The sequence below is a fragment of the Coregonus clupeaformis genome, chromosome 29, assembly GCF_020615455.1.
Source record: "Coregonus clupeaformis isolate EN_2021a chromosome 29, ASM2061545v1, whole genome shotgun sequence".
NCBI classification, from domain to species: Eukaryota; Metazoa; Chordata; class Actinopteri; order Salmoniformes; family Salmonidae; genus Coregonus; species Coregonus clupeaformis.
The window spans coordinates 57335224-57357661 of record NC_059220.1 but is presented as its reverse complement, the minus strand read 5'-3'; the positions used below and the strand labels follow the sequence as shown (position 1 = coordinate 57357661).

The 22438-nt window shown below is 46.3% G+C and overlaps 1 protein-coding gene across 1 annotated transcript in view; it reads left to right on the top strand.

The window, feature by feature from the left end:
* zc3h18 (zinc finger CCCH-type containing 18) overlaps window positions 1-22215 on the top strand; it is a 41204-nt gene extending 18989 nt beyond the window's left edge. The window contains exons 10-21 of the mRNA XM_041890043.2: window positions 14328-14516; window positions 14666-14797; window positions 14985-15080; window positions 15403-15551; window positions 16007-16097; window positions 18231-18341; window positions 18733-18741; window positions 19038-19231; window positions 19368-19597; window positions 20271-20370; window positions 20658-20757; window positions 21097-22215. Coding sequence (XP_041745977.1) covers window positions 14328-14516; window positions 14666-14797; window positions 14985-15080; window positions 15403-15551; window positions 16007-16097; window positions 18231-18341; window positions 18733-18741; window positions 19038-19231; window positions 19368-19597; window positions 20271-20370; window positions 20658-20757; window positions 21097-21304 — 1609 coding nt within the window. The 3' untranslated portion in view covers window positions 21305-22215. The remainder of the gene's footprint in view (window positions 1-14327; window positions 14517-14665; window positions 14798-14984; window positions 15081-15402; window positions 15552-16006; window positions 16098-18230; window positions 18342-18732; window positions 18742-19037; window positions 19232-19367; window positions 19598-20270; window positions 20371-20657; window positions 20758-21096) is intronic.
* Window positions 22216-22438: the final 223 nt, after the last annotated feature.

Below are 22438 nucleotides of genomic sequence, written 5' to 3'. Positions count from 1 at the left end.
TGGTAGAGTGGCCAGAGGGAAGCCACTCCTCAGTAAAAGGCACATGACAGCCCACTTGGAGTTTGACAAAATGCGTCAGAGTCTCTCAAACCATGAGAAACAAGATTCTCTGGTCTGATGAAACCAAGCCTGAATGCCAAGCGTCACGTCTGGAGGAAACCTGGCACCATCCCTACGGTGAAGCATGGTGGTGGCAGCATAATGCTGTGGGGATGTTTTTCAGAGGCAGGGACTGGGAGACTAGTCACGATCGAGGCAAAGATGAACGGAGCAAAGTACAGAGGTCCTTGATGAAAACCTGCTCCAGAGCGCTCAGGACCTCAGACTGGGGCGAAGGTTCACCTTCCAACAGGATAACGCAGGAGTGGCTTCGGGACAAGTCTCTGAATGTTCTTGAGTGGCCCAGCCAGAGCCCGGACTTGAACCCGATCGAACATCTCTGGAGAGACCTGACATAGCTGTGCAGCAACGCTCCCCATCCAACCTGACAGAGCTTGAGAGGATCTGCAGAGAAGAATGGGAGAAACTCCCCAAAAACAGGTGTGTCAAGCTTCTAGCGTCATGCCCAAGAAGACTCAAGGCTGTAATCGCTGCCAAAGGTGCTTCAACAAAGTAATGAGTAAAGGATCTGAATACTTATGTAAATGTGATATTTCTGTTGATTTTATATTTTTTTATACATTTGCAAACATTTTGAAAAACCTGTTTTTGCTTTGTCATTATGGGGTATTGTGTGTAGATTGATGAGGGGGGGGGGAAACAATTTAATCCATTTTAGAATAAGGCTGTAACATAACAAAATGTGGAAGAAGTGAAGGTCTGAATACTTTCTTAATGTACTGTAAGTTAACAGAGCTGTCGGCACCTAACGATAACAGGTTAACAGGGAGCTGGAGGGCAGCTATTGGTCATACTCCACACTACTTCCATATCATTAGAGGCACATGCGTAGAGAATTGATTCATGTATGACGGTGGAAAGTATTTGGTTTCTGTTTCTATGGAATGGGAATACTCCAACACACAGTGTCACAGGCAAAATGGTTCCCTGATCTTCTTCTTAGGGCTAGCAACAAGGCTACCCTTCGGGGGTCCGAAATTGAGCCCTCATCCTCACAGTGTCTAGCTGTATCCCCAGGTAGACAATCTGATGAGTGGGCCAGGGCGCGCTCTTTTTCCAATTCACAGCAAACCCCAGACATGTGAGATGCATCACTGTCTGTGTTGTGTGAGTGATCGCCAGCTCTGCTGACGGGGCGAGAACCAGTAGGTCGTCCAGGTAGGCTAGTAGCCGTATTCCCTGACGACGCAACGGTTCCAATGCCGCCTCCACACACTTGGAAAATGTGCGAGGTGCCAGGCGTACCCAAATGGCATCCTCATGTATTCGTACGCCACCCCTTGAAAGGCGAACCGCAGAAAGTTCCTGTGACGCGGCTGAACCGGCACATGAAAGTACGCGTCCTTTAGGTCTATGCTCGTACAAAAGTCCCCTCTCTGGACACATTCCAGCAGACGCTTTGTCGTTAGCATTCGGAAGGGCCGTTTGGTTATGCTCTCGTTGAGAATGCGTAAATCCAAAATCGGCCTCACTCCCCCCGTCTTTTTGGGCACTAGGAAATAAGGCGAATATAGCCCTTTGTTCCTTTGCTCCCCGGGGAACTACTGTCACCGCCTCCTTCGCCAAAAGTTCCGTAATCTCTGTCATCAGAGCGGCCACTTTGTCTGGCGTTTTCATCACCGTCTCCACCACTCCCCTGAACGGGGTGGGGTCCGTGGAATTGGAGAGCATAACCCTTCTGCAACGTCTGTTCTAGCCAGCGTGAGAGGGTGCAGCTTCTTCGCCACTGCCAGCAATGCAGAGAAAGTGGCTGGGCGCGAAGCTGTGGTGCATCCAGTAGGAAGGACCTGTATTCCTCTATGGCCCCTACCGCCACTGTTCCCCAACATTGAAGTGGTGGAACAGCCCAAGGTGGGCCTCCTGTGAAAGGGAGAGGAACTATCAATGCGTTCTGAGAAAGAAAGAGGAGTAGGGACGTCGGTTAAACCCGTAACCGTCGTATTCCTGCCCTCCTTGAACGCATCGCGGGTCTGAATTGCGCTGACCGAGGCCACAGCCTGCGGCAGGGCACCATCCCCAGCAAGCGATTGCGTCTTCTTAGGTGACTGCAATTCGCTATCAGAGCCCTTCACTACAGTACTCCTAGAAGTCTGTAGTATGAGGTCTCTATGAGGTAAAACAAGGCGGCGCCTTGATACCTTCTTAACTTTCACCTTCTGTGTGTGTTCAACTCTGCACCCCTGGTGGGTGATTCACGCTCAGTGTGGTGAGTACTGGCTCGTTCTGTCAGGGGAGCTGATACTTTGGTTATACCCATAACGCTAGTAATCCTGCCCTCCGTGAACGTAGCATGGGTCTGAATCGCATTAACCGAGACCTTGGTCTGCGATAATGCGCCGTCCCCAGATAGCTGCTGTGTTACAATGCCTGGGGGCGCCGATACTCTGGGCACCTTGGTGACCGCGGTAATCGGGCCCTCCGTGAACGCAGCATGGGTCTGGCTCGTACTAGTGGAGACCTTAGTCTGTGCTAGTGCGCCATCCCCAAATAGCGGCTGCGTCCTCATGTCAGAATCTGACCGGGACTGCTGCCTTCTATGTAAAGCACTTCTTATACGTGAAATGTGATGTGACGACCTGATTGAGGTCTTCTGGATACCTACTCTTAGTGCCTGTTCAGCAACGCACCCTCGGTGGGCTGAACGGCTCTTAGAGTGGTAAGGAAGAGAGGGTGAGATTTGAACGCTCTCAGACGTATTATGCAAAAGAGGCTATTTTTTGACAAAGTCAGGTGGAGCCAACTCTTTATTAAACACATCAACAAAGGCATTTACATCAACACCCATCCCTTCAACCGAAGGGTGGGGGGGAACAGTGGGCACGTTCGACACCATCGATGCGTCCTCCATCCTCTCCCCGCGTCCCGTCACGTACGCCTCCTCTTGCCTCCCTTGGAGGGCCAGGTCGGCGTCCTCGTCACCTCCCTCGCCGGCTGTAGTGGGGCTACCGTAGCTGCTGGGAGGGCCGGGCCCGTTCCCTTGCTGCTCGTGGCCGCCAGATGACGCCGATTACGCCGCCTCGTCGTAGACCCCGGTCTACTTAGAGGGGCGGAGGTAGATGGCCTTTGGGGAGGAGGGGGGCCGAGTCGTCCTGCCAACGGCAGGTGCTTGGCCAACTGCTTCTTCTCCTCCTCTAACTTAGAAAAACGCTCCGTCGCCTCTTTGACTGCGACCCCAAAGAGGCCGTCGTCAGAGAGGGGGGCGTTCAAGAGAGACGTCCTGTCTGCCTCTTTCATGGATGTCAATGACAACCAGAGGTGTCGTTCCCCGACCACCGAAGTGGCCATGGACCTCCCCGCGCAGACTGCGGACGCCTGTGTCAGGTGGAGTATGGCGCCAGAAATTCTGGACGCCTCCTCCACCTCCTCCGGTGCCAGCTCTGTCTTACCCGTGGTTAAACGGGACAGAGAGGCCGCCAAGAGGGCAATGTTGTTAGCTGCTGCTACAGCTTGGGCTCCCAACCCAAAGGACTTCTCTAACAGCGACGCTGTGAGTCGGTCCTTCTGGGATGGCAACGTGGCCTTCTTGGAAGAGGGCCAAGGGGCTCGAACCCGGTACGAGATACGCCGCCATGGCGCTCTCTAACCTGGGGATTCCCTGACCCTGAAACCTTCCTTCCACTCTCGTGAATGGGAGATACGCTTTTACAGGCGAACGCGCCGCTAAAGGTGCCTCCCACGAGCCCTCAACGTACCTAGCCAAAGAAGGCATGGCAGGAGCCACTGGCTCTGCCGCCTTCCTTGGCCTGGAATAAGGACCGCCCTCCATCATATCAACCTCCGGTGCGGAGGGAAGAGGGGGCAGCCTTATTACCAGCCGTTGAGCAGCTCTCTCAATGAGACCCGGAAAATCCGATCTCAGAGAGGCTGCAGCGAAAGAGAGAGCTTCTGATCTCTCAGAGCTCGTATCCCCTTCTCTATAGGGACTATAAGCCCTCTCGCTCTCCAAAGGAAAGGGGGGCTTGAAAGTATGAGGGACGGGGTCCGACTGTTCCATTGGAATGCCAGACCCCTCAAAGTCCCTATCTTCCCCCGAGTCTGTGCCGTCGGACGACGCCTCTGAAGCAGAGGCTAGTATCGACAACACATCCTCAAGGGGGATGTCCTCCCTGAAAAACGCCCAACGCTGCTTCCTCTCCTTTAAAGAAAGGAGGGCGCAGGAGGCGCAATTCGGGGGACTCCGGCCGCCATGGAAGTGCATCTGCACTGAGCTCTGAAAAGAGCTTTTGGGGGTGGAAAATCTCCCGGTGTGCTCATTTAGACGACGTTGATGACTGGAATATCAACGGCGTTTTTTCGTCCTGAGTCTTCGTGCTTCGTCTCTTCTTGGCTCTTCAGTCTAGTCATCCAGTCGCTGAAGAAAAAGGGAGGCTGATTGAGGGGAGGCATCCCCTCTTATAGGGACACCTGTACTCCTATTGGCTGTAGGTGTGTGCATAATTTTGTCTCAGGCTGCTGCTGCCTTAGGGCAGAGGGTAAACCACTAGGAGCAGAGCTCCCCTATGGGGCGGAGCTCCACGATATAGAACCACAGGTTTTTGGTGGTGGATGGAATTTATTGCACATGAACGTTTGGCCGTTTATTGATTGGGCTTTTTGGGGGGGTGGGACAGAAAGCTGTTGCAAAAATATTTTGACATGATTTAGACATTGGCTGATGTAGACTTTGTACTTTTGACTCCCCCCTTCAATAGAACTGGGGGATATGGACAAAAATTCATTTTGCGATAAATTGCCTGAATTGATGCAATAACGATAAATAGAATATTAAGTTTATAACAATGTGCATCAGTCTTTTTTTAATGATCCTTTGAACTACTACTACTAGTTTGATGATTGTAGCCATCAATTGTCTCATTAAGTCACCCATAGTAGCAAACTTATTTCATTTTAAACTTCACATTTTTCTAGTATAGGACGATATCATCAAAATGCCTGAGATAAGTGATCAGCATGGTTGGTGTCGATAGTTTTCGGTTTATCGTCCCAGCTCTACCCTCTGCTCCCTAAATTGTGTATAGTAGTGACGCTGTCACATGATCAGTTTTCACTGAGCAATGACGATTAATAGATTGCACATGCACTAGTATATTCATTTAGCAGCAGCTGCCACCACGCTCCAAAACTCCCCAAAATTATGATACAAAAATTAAATAACTAAAAATAATTTTTGGTATGGTAAAACATTTTCAGTGTAAACTTAAACGACTAAAACCTGATTTAAAGTATGTAGAAAATATAATGGAGCAATATATCTTTTTAATAAGATCACCTCTGAGAACTAACAATCACCAAAATAAAAATTAGACAGTCAGGGTAGATCTAAAATTCCCAGCATGCCATTGATTTAGTTATGTTTGAGTCACTCAGATAGCATAAAATCAATCATAAGCCATGGCGAAATGTGTAGAATGGCAGGAAATTAGCTTTAGAATAGCAAAAAAAAATCTCTGCGGCCAAGAGGAGGTCCTCTAAAATGTTTGGTCAGAGGCGGCGCCGTCCCACAGTTGACAGTGCATGTCAGAGCAAAAACCAAGCCATGAGGTCGACGGAATTGTCCATAGAGCTCCGAGACAGGATTGTGTCGGCACAGATCTGGGGAAGGGTACTAAAAAATGTCTGCAGCATTGAAGGTCCCCAAGAACACAGTGGCCTTCATCATTCTTAAATGGAAGAAGTTTGGAACCACCAAGACTCTTCCTAGAGCTTGCCGCCCGGCCAAACTGGGCAATCGGGTGAGAAGGGCCTTGATCAGGTAGGTGACCAAGAACCCGATGGTCACTCTGACAGAGCTCCAGAGTTCCTCTGTCGAGATGGGAGAACCTTCCAGAAGGACAACCATCGGTGCAGCACTCCACCAATCAGGCCTTTATGGTAGAGTGGCCAGAGGGAAGCCACTCCTCAGTAAAAGGCACATGACAGCCCACTTGGAGTTTGACAAAATGCGTCAGAGTCTCTCAAACCATGAGAAACAAGATTCTCTGGTCTGATGAAACCAAGCCTGAATGCCAAGCGTCACGTCTGGAGGAAACCTGGCACCATCCCTACGGTGAAGCATGGTGGTGGCAGCATAATGCTGTGGGGATGTTTTTCAGAGGCAGGGACTGGGAGACTAGTCACGATCGAGGCAAAGATGAACGGAGCAAAGTACAGAGGTCCTTGATGAAAACCTGCTCCAGAGCGCTCAGGACCTCAGACTGGGGCGAAGGTTCACCTTCCAACAGGATAACGCAGGAGTGGCTTCGGGACAAGTCTCTGAATGTTCTTGAGTGGCCCAGCCAGAGCCCGGACTTGAACCCGATCGAACATCTCTGGAGAGACCTGACATAGCTGTGCAGCAACGCTCCCCATCCAACCTGACAGAGCTTGAGAGGATCTGCAGAGAAGAATGGGAGAAACTCCCCAAAAACAGGTGTGTCAAGCTTCTAGCGTCATGCCCAAGAAGACTCAAGGCTGTAATCGCTGCCAAAGGTGCTTCAACAAAGTAATGAGTAAAGGATCTGAATACTTATGTAAATGTGATATTTCTGTTGATTTTATATTTTTTTATACATTTGCAAACATTTTGAAAAACCTGTTTTTGCTTTGTCATTATGGGGTATTGTGTGTAGATTGATGAGGGGGGGGGGAAACAATTTAATCCATTTTAGAATAAGGCTGTAACATAACAAAATGTGGAAGAAGTGAAGGTCTGAATACTTTCTTAATGTACTGTAAGTTAACAGAGCTGTCGGCACCTAACGATAACAGGTTAACAGGGAGCTGGAGGGCAGCTATTGGTCATACTCCACACTACTTCCATATCATTAGAGGCACATGCGTAGAGAATTGATTCATGTATGACGGTGGAAAGTATTTGGTTTCTGTTTCTATGGAATGGGAATACTCCAACACACAGTGTCACAGGCAAAATGGTTCCCTGATCTTCATTCCAAACTGCATTGTTTGAATCTTTCCAGGTTTTTGTGTTCACATCTTATCATAACTTACCACCCACTATCTAGAATTTGTGAAACTTAGACAAACTCTTCCTTTATTCTATTGTTTATCATTTGCTCATGTTTGTTACCACTTATTGAGATCATAATTGGCTCAACTCACGTTTGTGTTTTGCTGTCATATTTCATCACAAGTTATGCAAATTCTGAACCTGTTGGTTAAGAAGGGGTTTGGCATTTGTTTTCCTGTTTACAAGTTTGTGATGTTGACCTGAAATCATAATCCCCTATGACTGAGCTTAACCCTGGCTGAGTTTCATTGTTGACTTAGCATTGATTCACACAGGAAGTCATTCATTTTTCACTGTTCTATTTCTCAATGTTGAGTGCCTAGTTTCTGGGTTTGTTTGGAAAGGGTGGGGAGGGAGGAGTTTTGAAGACGAAACGTGATGCGACTTGCCAATCCTGTCCGTCATGTCAGACATGCAGTATCTGTTATTATCATTGAGTGGCTGTGTTCCTTGCAGTGTCTCATTGAGTGGCCATGTTCTGTGCAGTGTGCAGCGGCTAGCTCCACTCAGAAAACCCACCAAGGTAGCTCTCTATGCTAGCGTCTATTTCAGTGAGTCAGTTGAGGAAGCATAAAAGAAAAATAGCCCTCCTGGGACCCTGCTTACATGTCTAATGTTGGTGCCTTGACGAAGGTGAAACCCCAATGGAGGGCACCAGTTATGTTTCAGTAAGGGTAGGCCTAGATGTCATGGCTTTCCCTGGTTTTGTCTGGTCAACTGTTGGGATTCCGGCCAAAGAAATGGAGGGACAAAAAGGGGCAAAACAGGGAATTTCCAAACAATGGGGGGTTTGTATAGATCAGTATCAAGTGTCCACATTGATATGCCTTAAATAATGGTCAATAATCCTGTGCCATTCCCACACCTATTTTTAAACATTCTGGTAAACAAACATATTTTACTAGCTTTGTCTGAACGTGCGAATGCTCAGGGTTGGGTAACTCATATTCTGACATTTTCCATTCACAAGAAGCAACAAAAAACTGTTGGCTTTCTATTCAAAGGAAGTATATATTGAGATATCAGCTTTGCCAAACAACAGTCTAGTGGTATGATGGTAAATCTTAAGGACATTTAATTTTTTCCACAAACCAGGAAATTGCGTATTGAAAGGAATTTTGAGAACTATAAATAGCCTATCATGCTTCTATTTTTAGCCCCTGTAATATATATAGGCTACTGGCTATGTTTCGTGCTTGCTTTTGGGCTCCCGAGTGGCGCAGCGGTCTAAGGCACTACATCTCGGTGCTTGAGGCGTCACTACAGACCCCCTGGTTCGATTCCAGGCTGTATCACAACTGGCCGTGATTGGGAGTCCCATAGGGCGGCGCACAATTGGCCCAGCGTAGTCTGGGTTTGGCCGGTGTAGGCCGTCATTGTAAATAAGAATTTGTTCTTAACTGACTTGCCTAGTTAAAGACCTGCTTAATGTTTCTCCCCAGGAGTGCGTATCAGTGTGTGTATTTTAGTGATGTTATCATCTTCAGTCCCAGTCGTTCAATAGTGGACTGACCCTGTTGCTTTTCACAGTCCTTCACTATTCCTATCAATGAAGGCATTGAATAAACTTCACATACCACGCTTACGTGCATGAATAGAAATGTGGTACGTGTCGTGCACATTCCTACGCCTTAGCAGGTTGTATCAAGCACTGATGCAATTAAACCATTTTAAAATGGTTGAACTTCTATAGACCAGCAATAATTTACCTTACAGTATACAGTAGCCTATACAGTGTCAGTAAGGCACCAGTCCCTTCACTGATTGATCTGAGGTTAAAGGCTGCGATGTCTCAACATCCTCTCCGTAGAGGGATTGGTTTGGGTGTTTTGTCTCCGATCTTAACTTGTCTGTGACAGCTAAATCAGGGCCAGATCGTGTAGTGTATGCCCGGCTTAAGTTTTGTACACTGAGCAGTGACTAATATCAGGTTGCATGCACTAAGACGCCCACAGATTATAGTTAGTGTTTTGTGTCATAGTCTCAAGTGCAATACTTCATCCTCAAGTACTTCCTTCCATCAGTTGGCTCAGCTTGGAAGTTTAGCTGAGCTGTGCACCCCCCCACCTTCACCTATGGCCACTGATGTTTGGGAAAGTTTCCCATGATGTAACCTTTGTTGTCCTGTCTCCATTGGGGAGCCAAGTTAACAGAGCTGTCAGCACCTAAAGATAACAGGTTAACAGGAAGCTGGAGGGCAGCTATTGGTCATACTCCACACTACTTCCATATCATTAGTGAGGCACATGCTTAGAAAATGTATTCATGTATGACTGCAAGACGCTGGAAAGTATTTGGTTTCTGTTTCTAAAGAATGGGAATCCTCCAATGTCACAGATAGGGCTGACCCCATTTAGTGAAGTGGTTGATTGTTTGGTCGATAGGCTGTTGGTCGACTAAGATATATTTTTTTTGTCGAGCAGTGGCAAATATATATATATATATATATATATATATAAAATGTTATGGCACACAAGACACCTGTCTGATTCAGGCCTGTCTGAGTGGACTAATCCATTGCGGAGGCCGTGGGGGTGGCACACCAGTATCACCAGTAGTACATTTACTGTTAATTACCATACATTTCGAATCTACAATGTTTGGTTACGAGTTGTCAATTTATTAATTGTCTTTTGTTTGGAGTGCACTTGTCAAGCTGAATAAGGACACGCACCTGATTACGCATAGAACTAGGCCTAGGCTACCTGCCCTGCGTGCAAATGTAGGCTTATTAATGTGCACATTTGGGTATCTGATACGATTTCTGATTGTCTTAACTCACCATTGTCTTAACTCATTCTCAAATAATTTTTTTCTTCGCCTCAAAAAGCAAGTAAACGAAGTCTGTTTTTATATCCATTGAGAATGACAATAGTTCCTCAACTTAGCCTATTTGAAAAATCTTTCCAGCTCTCTCCCTTTCGATAACCACTCAGCATGAAAGGGGAAGAAATGTCATAAAAAAGGCCAACCTGACTACTACTTATCCCTTGCGCAAATAACCTACAGTTGTGTCTGTCTGTCCGGAGCTCACTAGAGATGCATAGCCAATTTGATTTTATAGGATATTTATTTTTATCAGGATATTTTCTACCTGCATGCTGCAATGTTTTTATTTGTTGGCTTTATGTAGGCTATTTTTACATATTGGCAATGGCAATAGAAGTTACTTTTAGATTTGTATCATTTTCATTTAGATAGAATTTTGATTAACCACATGACATTGATTTTGAGATATGAAGACTTTATTATAAATGAAATGAAACTGTTCCACAAAAATGTGCATATGAAAATCATAACTGGCACGCATAGAAATGGTACGATAACTTGGCATTCCAAATGGAAAAGGTTGCCGTCCGCTGGTGTAGCCTATTACCGGCAACTTCAGGAGCATAATGGCAGAATTGGCAAAGGGCAGTGGCAGCGGGAGGAGGAGGGTCTGGTTAGGAACAGGTTTTTTTTCTTCTGGTTAGGCTATATTGATCTCTGGCTCCCTCTTTAGTAATTTGTGTCTTGATTTTGAATTGCAGTGCTTAAAGCATCAGACAAGCTCAGTAACCTACATATAGTTGATTTTATTCAAACAGGGTGTGTCTATATATGGAAAAATACACTTTTAAAATCTTGACCAATCAATTGGTCGAAAGAACAGACTGTCGACCAAGATTTTTTTGGGTCGGGGACAGCCCTAGTTGCAGGCAAGATGGTTCCCTGATCTTCATTCCGAACTGCATTGTTTGAATCTTTCCACCCACTATCTAGAACTTGTACAACTTAGACTAACTTTCCCTTTAATTTAATCTATTGTTTATCATTTGTGCACATTTGTGACCACCTATTGAGAGCATAGTTGTCTTAGGCTGGTTCAACTCACGTTTGTGTTTTGCTGTCATATTCGTGACGCAGATTCTTAGGCAGTGTAACCTGTTGGTTAAAAATGGGTTTGGCATTCGTTTTCCTGTTTACAAGTTTGAGATGTTGGCCTAAGGATAAATCGTAAGTCCATGTTACTAAGAGCTTAACCCTGGTTGAGTTTCATTGTGGTCTCCTTTGCCAGTTTGTAGCATAGCCTGTGGACAGAGCATTGATTGACTCATTCACTCAGGAAGTCATGTATTTTTTCACTGTTTTATTTCTCAATGACAGGAGTGCCTAGTTTCTGGGTTTGTTTGGAAAGGGGGGTGAGGGAGGAGTTTTGCAGACGAAACGTGATGCAACTTTCCCATCCTGTCCATGTCAGACATGCAGTATCTGTAATTATTATTTATTATTATGAGTGTCTCATTGAGAGTGGCCATGTTCTGTGCAGTGTCTCATTGAGAGTGGCCATGTTCTCTGCAGTGTCTCATTGAGAGTGGCCATGTTCTGTGCAGTGTCTCATTGAGTGGCCATGTTCTCTGCAGTGTCTCATTGAGTGGCCATGTTCTCTGCAGTGTCTCATTGAGTGGCCATGTTCTCTGCAGTGTCTCATTGAGTGGCCATGTTCTCTGCAGTGTCTCATTGAGAGTGGCCATGTTCTGTGCAGTGTCTCATTGAGAGTGGCCATGTTCTGTGCAGTGTCTCATTGAGAGTGGCCATGTTCTGTGCAGTGTCTCATTGAGAGTGGCCATGTTCTGTGCAGTGTCTCATTGAGTGGCCATGTTCTGTGCAGTGTCTCGTTGAGAGTGGCCATGTTCTGTGCAGTGTCTCGTTGAGAGTGGCCATGTTCCGTGCAGTGTCTCATTGAGAGTGGCCATGTTCTGTGCAGTGTCTTTGTTGAGAGTGGCCATGTTCTGTGCAGTGTCTCATTGAGAGTGGCCTTGTTCTGTGCAGTGTCTCATTGAGAGTGGCCATGTTCTGTGCAGTGTCTCATTGAGAGTGGCCATGTTCTGTGCAGTGTCTCATTGAGAGTGGCCATGTTCTGTGCAGTGTCTCATTGAGAGTGGCCATGTTCTGTGCAGTGTCTCATTGAGAGTGGCCATGTTCTGTGCAGTGTCTCATTGAGAGTGGCCATGTTCCGTGCAGCGGCTAGCTCCACTCAGAAAACCCACTGAGGTGTCTCTCTATGTAAATAAGGCATCAGTCCCTTCACTGGTTTGAGGATTTTGTCTCCGATCTTAACTTGTCTGGGACAGCTAAATCAGGGCCAAATCGTGTAGTGTACGCCCGGCTTAATATTTATAGTAGTGTCGCTGTCACATACTCAGTTTTCACTGAGCAGTGACTAATATCAGGTTGCATGCACTGAGACGCCCACAGAGTATAGACGTATTTGTTTTCCCTCAGTGTTGTGTCATAGTCTCAAGTGCAATACTTCCTCCTTAAGTACTTCCTTCCATCAGTTGGCTCAGCTTGGAAGTTTAGCTGAGCTGTGCACCCCCCCAATGGCCACTGATGTTTGGGAAAGATTACCATGATGTAACCTTGCTGTGCTGTCTCAGTTGGGGCGCTAAGTTAACAGAGCTGGTTTAATACATAATCCACAGCATAATGATTAACTTAATCATGCTTAAAGATGTATTCAATTTCTAATTTGTTATTGTTACCAATCACTGTCCTTCTTTATGAGGCTTTTGAAAAGCTCCCGGGTCTTTGTAGTTGAATCTGTGCTTGAAATTAAAGACTTGACTGAGGGACCTTACAGATGTTGTACAGTAGGGAAAAAAAGTATTTAGTCAGCCACCAATTGTGCAAGTTCTCCCACTTAAAAAGATGAGAGAGGCCTGTAATTGTCATCATAGGTACACGTCAACTATGACAGACAAAATGAGAAAAAAAAATGTTGAGATCGGGAGAACCTTCCAGAAGGACAACCATCGGTGCAGCACTCCACCAATCAGGCCTTTATGGTAGAGTGGCCAGATGGAAGCCATTCCTCAGTAAAAGGCACATGACAGCCCGCTTGGAGTTTGACAAAATGCACCTGAGAGTCTGAGAGTCTCTCAGACCATGAGAAACAAGATTCTCTGGTCTGATGAAACCAAGATTGAACTCTTTAGCCTGAATGCCAAGCGTCACGTCTGGAGGAAACCTGGCACCATCCCTACGGTGAAGCGTGGTGGTGGCAGCATAATGCTGTGGGGATGTTTTTCAGGGACTGGGAGACTAGTCACGATCGAGGCAAAGATGAACGGAGCAAAGTACAGAGAGGTCCTTGATGAAAACCTGCTCCAGAGCGCTCAGGACCTCAGACTGGGGCGAAGGTTCACCTTCCTACAGGACAACGACCCTAAGCACACAGCCAAGACAACGCAGGAGTGGCTTCGGGACAAGTCTCTGAATGTTCTTGAGTGGCCCAGCCAGAGCCCAGACTTGAGCCTGATCGAACATCTCTGGAGAGATTTGACATAGCTGTGCAGCACCGCTCCCCATCCAACCTGACAGAGCTTGAGAGGATCTGCAGAGAAGAATGGGAGAAACTCTCCAAATACATGTGCACCAAGCTTGTAGCGTCATACACTAGAAGACTCGAGGCTGTAATCGCTGCCAAAGGTGCTTCGACAAAGTGCTGAGGAAAGGGTCTGAATACTTAAGTAAATGTGATATTTCCGTATTTTTTTAAAATATATATGTATAAAAAAAAAAAACTGTTTTTGCTTTGTCATTGTGGGGTATTGTGTGTAGATTGATGAGGGTAAAAAAAAACAATTTAATCAATTTTAGAATAAGTCTAACGTAACAAAATGTGGAAAAAGTCAAGGGGTCTTATTCATACTGGTAAATCAATTAAGAACAAATTCTTATTTACAATGACGACCTGTCAGGGAGCGGGCTCAGCATGTATAACCCGCAAATAGGTGTGGCAAGGAACAGTCTTTTGTGCAGAACTTTTTGAATTTGTGGTGAATGTTTTTTTAGATCATGACCAGCTCATGTCCTCCATGAATGTTGTGACACATCATGTTGTAAATCAGTGTCTCGGTTTCTCTTACCTGGGAATAACTGGAGGGCTGTCGTGCAAGTATGTCATACTCTGTCAGGAACATGAACTGGTTCCAGGTACACACAATGTTGTCCTGCTCATACCACAGCTCTTCAAACAAAAACACCTGTCACTGAATAGCGTGTAAAGGAAGGAATGAAAACAGTGAATGGAATCAAAATGTCCTCATTCATCATTTGCCTTTTGTCCATGATTTCAGTCTTTCATTTGTGATGCTTTATTGCAAAACGTGTGATTAATTTGATTGCCCCTATTTCCTCTCTCTCCCCCTCTTCCCAGTCTGCCGATGATGGAACCGCCTTCCAAAAAGGAGCTGATGCCCATGTCCAAGCGGCCAGATGAGTGGAAGGACCCCTGGCGCCGGTCCAAATCCCCCAGGAGACTTCCGGGCATGTCTGGGTCACCACCGCGGGGCCGCCGGCGACACCGGCCTTCTGGATCCTCTGTCTCACTGTCCAACTCATCTAGGTAGCTTTCAATTCAGCCTTACATCTACTTTGGTACTCTGCCTTACATCAACACCTATTTTCTGCAGTATTTCAATCTACTTGAGTGCTAGGTGTTTGTGTGTGTGTGTGTGTGAAAGAGTGAGGTTAAGTGTGGGTTCTGTTCTACAGGTCTTCGTCCCGCTCTTCCTCCTACACAGGCTCCGGTTCATCCCGCTCTCGGTCTCGCTCAGGCTCCTCGTCCTTCAGCTCGTACTCCAGCCACTCATCCCAGCGCAGCTCCTTCAGCGGCAGCCGCTCCAGGTCCGTCACACACTCTGCCTTCCTGTCTGTCTGTCCACGCACACCACCACCTAACACTGTCTGTTGAATAGGACACTCATTCACTGAGTATATGGTAACCTTTAATAACCTATGGTCTCCCATAAGATAGCTGACAGAGATGACTTAGGGTTGTATTAATCTTGGGCTTCTGTTTATCTCACTGCAGGTCCAGATCGTTCTCATCGTCTCCATCGCCGACCCCTTCAGCACAGAGGAACGCCAAGGATAAAGTCGAGGACCCACCAGCCCTAGGGCCGAAAGGGTACAGCCATACCCATTCATCCATAGACATGCTGTATATTCATCATACACAACTCACACAGATAATTTGTACTTTTCCTTTCATGGCTCATGAGTCAATAGGTACTGAGTCAATATTAATACTTCAAAGTCTTACATAATAATAGGGTAGTTTGCATTTAATTTACATGCTATATTGTTCACCTTAGACGTGTAGCTAGCATGCTTCTGGTATTAGTCTATAGTCAATCAGTCTCTTGAACAAAGCATGGGTTTTGCCCTCATTAGTATGACGTGTGAATGCTGCACACCAAACAACAAAGCAATGCACTCTTATCCTCAAGCGTCCCATTGAAGCCTGGTACACCTCCCCCTCCTCGTAGGGAGAAGGCTCCCCCCAGGAAGGCTCCCAGCCCACCACTGCCAGGCCAGCCTGGGAAACCCCCCAAACCCACCCCGGAGGGGGGCAAGCCCGCCAACCCCCACGAGGGAGGCCGACCCATGCCGCCTCGGGAGGGAGGCCGACCCATGCCGCCTCGGGAGGGGGGCCGACCCATGCCGCCTCGGGAGGGGGGCCGACCCATGCCGCCTCGGGAGGGGGGCCGACCCATGCCGCCTCGGGAGGGGGCCGACCCATGCCGCCTCGGGAGGGGGCCGACCCATGCCGCCTCGGGAGGGGGGCCGACCCATGCCGCCTCGGGAGGGGGGCCGACCCATGCCTCCTCGGGAAGGGGGCCGACCCATGCCGCCTCGGGAGGGGGCCGACCCATGCCGCCTCGGGAGGGGGGCCGACCCATGCCGCCTCGGGAGGGGGCCGACCCATGCCGCCTCGGGAGGGGGGCCGACCCATGCCGCCTCGGGAGGGGGGCCGACCCATGCCGCCTCGGGAGGGGGGCCGACCCATGCCGCCTCGGGAGGGGGGCCGACCCATGCCGCCTCGGGAGGGAGGCCGACCCATGCCGCCTCGGGAGGGAAGCAAACCCCTCAACCTGCGGGAGGGCCGACGGAAGGAGAGGCAGCAGCACAACCCACCCAGGAGGTAGGACAGAAGTACACACTTCTACTGGTCAGAGATGGCCATCCGTCTATCACAAGTTCCTCTGTCACATATTAACAGAGCCAACCTGAGAGATCAAGGTTATCCAATGATATACCAAGTAGGGATGGGCATTTGAAATGATTTTACTATTCAAATGATATCATGACATTTGTTTGTATATTTGGATAGTCGAAATGCTGCACACAAATAAAATGCTCTTGACCAATCAAAATGACGCAAAAACACATGGCAGAGGTAAACAGCGGACAGACTGCATTTCCCCGCTAGTTTTGGCTAACAGCAAAAGTGAAAGAGAAGTCTGATTTTCACCGATATTCTGTTACAAAAAGGTTTTCTGGTGAGTGTTTTGCATTGATCTGTTTCAGGTCTTGTTGCGCGCCTATAATTGCTATTAATATTTTGAAGTGTACCGATGTCAGGGCAGACTGGAGGGCTAAATGCGCAGCAGTAGCTCAACGCACTGTTATAAAAGCTAAATTGTGTTTTATTAAATTAAGAATTTCAAGTGTCATGGTACATCCTTGCAGCTAACAATGTCACAAGGATAATTTAAATTTAATTTAGACAAAGCTTTTTCATTGTTAAAATAGGCCTACAATTATTTAATTTTTTTAAATGAACACTCACTCAAGTAATCGAACACTTGTTCAATTAACCGTGCCCATCCCTAATACCAAGGTTCAATGATTGTTCAAAATATGGCCACAAATCAAGGAGTTTGTATTTTTTATTACTAGCTTATTGCAGTGAACTCTACACTAACTAGAGACTTCACCGGATCGCATTTGAATATTTTGTAAATTAAGGTGTTATCCTTATTTTCAGGCAGTATGTCACAGGTAGGCCTAATACCGGGCGTATTTGTGAGTGTGTGGGTTTTTTATTGAACTTGCACGACAAGTATCCCTCAGCTCACAATGCCACTTTGTATGGCAGGTAGATTTGCATCAGCAGGACTGTGTGTTGGTGAAATAACTATCCTCTGTCTCTGGGTCAGCTGATGGCCATGTCTGGGCCTGCATGGGGAAGAACCCAGGTCTGGTGCTGTGGTCAGGGGAAGGGGAAGGACAGTAAAAGGGTAGGAAAGGACAGCGAGGGGGCGAGCCACTGGCTGTGGTTTCTCTGCCTGCATGGGTAGAATGCACTAGGCTCACGCTGTGTGGGTGGCGTGGTTCTCCCTGTGGAAAATCTAATGTAAAACCTGTTAACCGGGGGTCCTGCAGCTCTAAAGACTCATTGTGCTCCCCTGTAAAATGTTAATTTATTGACTTGACTGCATGTTTATGTAAGTCATTTTGTTCAGAAATGATTCATAGTTAATGGAGCTAAGATTTGACACTTTTCCTTGACACCTTTTATTTAGTGGAACATTAACCATTACGTAATTTCATACCATGGATACATTTTGAATAATGTATGAATGCTTTTCTTTCAATCTCTTTTTAGAGTGTTGATGTGATTGAAACATGGAGGGCTGGCGTGAAAAGTAGTAAAGTAAAGATATTTGCGCATTCTATTAACTTCTGATGTTTATGCCCATCGTTCTAAGAAATGGTGATAAGTAAGACGGGTACAAGATGGATGTGTGTGCATCTTAACGGCTGTCAAGAAATTACGTTATTTCAATGGGTGTTTAGATCACATTAAAACCATGTAATTTATCACACAGCTCAGCCACAACCTGGCACTACTCATTAATTTTAACAAAATATTCTGTCACTCAGAGATTAATGTGCCGCTGGGAGGTTCCCTTTGCAAGAGGAGTAGGTTGAAGACTGTTGTAGGCTATTTCCTAGGTTTTCTTCTCAGGTGAACTTGTGTAGTCAGTCACGACGTGACTTGATGTTAGTGGCGTCATATGAACACAGTTATTGTTCCTGCTCTGAGGGAAATCTCCCTTAATCTGTGATGCACCACTCTACTCCACTGCAGGGACAACAGTTTGTTTTCAGTTAATGAATGTGACCTATAACGCCTTGCCAAGTATGCAATTGGACTGATTAGTTGTTACTGTGATGTACAATCTACTATTAAAATTATGATGATCTCTTCGTTCACTGAAATATGTGCATCTTTCTCTCTCCCCTCTCTCTCTCTATTCCCCTGTTGCAGGCGGACAGTCAGTGGCAGTGTGAGTGGCAGTAGTTACTCTGGTTCCAGCTCTCGGTCCAGATCCCGCTCCTCCTCTGTCTCCATCTCACGCTCTGGATCCAAGAAGTCCAGGTAGGAAGAACCGATCCCACTTCCACTAACTTTCACTACACTGCTTTAAAAGCTGACAATTTAGAGTATTTTGCCTCAGAAATGATTTATTGACTCGGTGCCGGTACCCCCTGTATATAGCCTCGTTATTGTTATTTTATTGTGTTACTTTATTTTTTATTTTACGTTAGTTTAGTTAGTAAATATTTTTTTAGCTCCATTTCTTGAACTGCATTGTTGGTTAAGGGCTTGTAAGTAAGCATTTCACGGTAAGGTCTACACCTGTTGTATTCGGCGCATGTGACAAATAACATTTGATTTGATGCAGGTACCACTTTGAAACTGACATTTTATTGAATCCCTTCTCTCTTCTTGTTTTTCTTTGCTATTTATCCACTGGTCAACTACCTAGAAAATCCAGGTACTATGTCAATTTTTATCTGCCATCTATATTACCCTGGCCTGTACATCTGCCCCTCTCTTCTTTCATCTTAACTGTGATTCATCTTAACCCCCATTTTGCCCCACCACCCACTCATTCACTACCTTCTGTTCTTGTGTGTTTTAATCATAATTTGTCATCCTTAAATAAACATTTTCCCCCACTACAAATATCAATATTCGGACAATATTTCCTTTAGTATGAGTTAGTGTGTGTACAGGTTTTTGTGACACAGCACTGAGTCTCTCCCTGTGTCCTGTGTGGTCCCTGTGTAGGTCTCTGAGTGTGAGCAGTGTGTCCTCGGCCTCCTCCAGCAGCAGCTCTGTGAGGAGCGCTGACTCAGATGACATGTACGCTGACCTGGCCAGCCCTGTGTCATCAGCCAGTTCCTGCTCCCCCACCCCCGGACAGCCCCACGCCCGCAAGGAGAGGGGCCCGCCACGGGACAGGGGTCCCAACAAGGACAAAGGTAGCAGCTAGGCTTTTGTCATAGACTCTGCGATTCACTCTGGATTGTATTGTGGTTGACGTGTCATCACAGAATGACAGCATTTAGTGGTTCTATGGGTTGTATGTTAGTGATGTATACTGTCTGCTCTCCACAGGGAAGCCCACTAAGAAAGATGAGCCCCATCCCCCCAGAGAGGACCGGAGGAAGATGGATCCCTCAGGCCTCCCTCACAGAAACACCCACGGCTCCATGCCCAGGTCTGGGCCTGGCAGCAGGGGACACGGGCCTGGCGGCCACCCCATGCACCCACCCCACGGTCCCCCCATGGGACCCCCTGGAGGCTACGGCCAGCACAAAGACATCAAACTCACGCTTCTCAACAAGGTGACTACTGCTGGATTTACTGTTGAAAGTAAACTGCTCTCACCTCAACCCAGATAGACTGGGTTGTGAGTGATGAGTCTCTGAATTACTCGTAAGAATATGTAGATTAGTGTTGTCACGATACTAGTATCGAGGGAAATGGTCCTAATGTTGGAAAAAAACTGCCTTATGTTGCCACCCAGAGTCACATTTATTTATTTTGCAAGCTATAGCACACAATATTTTACAAAAGTAGGTTTTAAATGACCACAGAGTTCACTCTGCTTCATGTTTTCTTTTTTTGCCAAGGACAATCTGGCATTGTAGTATCACGATACTGGTATCGTGACAACACTAATTTAGATATGAGTGACACTAATGTCATTACAGGGTTTAGAGGTCTGAGTATCTTTGGGGAAGGACAGTTTGAACAGTCAATGTAATAAGTGTCTGACTTCCTCATGCTCTTATCAGTCAGACTGAATAACTAGATGTAGTAATATCAAGCCTCTGTATACCATACTTTTGGTATCGCTGATATTTTCTCTGGGTAGACTGTGTATATACACACATTATTTGAATGCCACCATTGAACATTGAGCAAATGTGATTTTATCTCATTTTAATGTACTGCATTTTGCATTTTTGCTTGTGAACTGTCTGACTAACAATGTCTCTCTCTCTCACTCTGTAGCAGCAGGCAGAGCGGGGTAACAGGAAGCGATACATGCCTTCAGACAAGGACAGGCCTACCTCTCCACTCAGCAAGAGGATAGCATTGTCTCCTGAGAGAGGTGAGGGCCTCAAACTGTCCAGAAAACGCCTTAGTCTGACATGAATAATGTGTTCTTCCCAAGGAACTCACACACACACACACAAAGATGTGGTTTGGTATACCAAATGTGGAAATCCAACTACCAGAGAAACCTTGCAGTAGGCTGCATTATCTGTTCTTCTTATATGCTACACAGCCACACTAGATTAGACTGACCGAGACAAGCTGTCTGTGTTGAACCTAGTCATTCATCTGAGGCCACACTTCCCTGCTGTATGTAATCAACTTCCCGTCAATGTCCTGCAGGTCGTGGTGACAGGAGGATGCCTGGACGGCCCCCACTCTCTCCTAGAATGGACCGGCCCAGAGGCCAGGGCCCTCGCCCCATGCCACCACCGGGAGAAAGGTAGGTGCCCTCTGTGCTGCTTCTCATCCAAGACTACACACACAACCACAACCTACCACCTCTTTGTTGGTGCTGCCCTTCACCACTGCAGTAGTGATGTCATTTTAGGATGTTAGAGTAACCACAAGCCTTTGTTTTGAATGTGGAACAAGTCACAAAAATGGAAGCCCCAGAAGTATATGATATACACCAATAATACACAGGGCATGTGACCATGATGTCACTATTTATACATCTACACGTATCCTCTCTATCCAGGTACATTTATCCACATGATAACCGTTGTAAATTGTCATAGGCATGTGGCATTAAACCCAAACATGTAATTTATCTCTTTAGAAAACGTCCGCTGTCCCCACCACCCAAGTCGTCTGGGAAAGGTCCAGGGGGGTTGTCCTCGGGCTCAGGCAAGCAGCCCCCAGGCGGCCCAGGCTCAGGCTCTGGCAAGCCCAGCAGCACACTGTCCCGCCGTGAGGAGCTGCTGAAACAGCTCAAAGCTGTGGAGGATGCCATCGCCCGCAAGAGGGCCAAGATCCCAGGGAAATAACCCTCACCCTGCCCGCCCGCCTGTCTACCCAAGTCGCCCAGGCAACATCAAGCATCAAGGGACATAAGTCACCAATACCTGTCAAGAAGCCTAGCGTTCTCTGGAAATGTAAAAAAAAAGGTGTCTTTCCCAAAATGTAAAGGCCATTGTGTAATTGTTCCTGAACAAAATGGCCACCAAAACATTTCTGCTTGTTTGCCCTCAGAGAGAGGTTGTCTAAAATATATTTTACAGTGCTGAACAAAAGTAGTAGCAGGGTGTCACTGTTGCTCGCTCTTGTCTATTTAGTGAGAAGGAACAATCTTCCCATTGTGTCTCATTGATAAGGTGAATTTATATACTTTTGATCCACACTCTGTTTCTCTCTGTCTGCCCCTTTTACTGTCTCTTATCTCTCTCATGTCTTAGATTTTTTTTTTGTGGGGTCGAGTGCTGGTCTTGCCCCATTTGTTCAGTTCTGAAGATCCTGGAAACTGCCTCTAGTCTCCCAACTGGTTCTCTGTACAAACATTCATCTGTATTCATTCAGAATGAGAAACATGCTCACAGGACCTCTTTTTCATGGTGGTCGTGTCTTAACCAATGACTTCTCCTGTTCTAGGTCTGTGCGTTGTGTTCTCTTAGTGTTCATTTTACATACCGTGTACAATAATAGTGAGCATTTGACAAGCACCCATTTTTTTCAAGTGTATGATTGTAGAGAACAAATTGATAGTGATGTGAAGTATTGCTTTTTTTAATCTACCAAAAGAATCTCTAGCTCTTCTCAAGTAATTTACTGTGTTTTATTTGTCCCACATTTTTAGTTGACAGAGTATGAGAGATGGATTGGGGACACCGGAGAATAAGGAGTGTGTCTTGCTTTTGTGACAAAAGGCTTCTAAATAAACTATTTTGATAAAGAGAAACCATCTGTTGTGTCTCTTCCTTCTCCACAATCCTACATGAATTTGATAAATGGATCCATCAATCACTTGTTTTCTATTGTTCCTCACAAGAGATGAAGTGCAATGTATTGCATGTTTATGTACATTTTCACTACTAAATATAATTTGAAAAACTAGGGTTTCTCATGATTACTGCGGATCTTATGAATGCTAATGGTCAGGACACATTATGCTTGCTTGGGTGGGG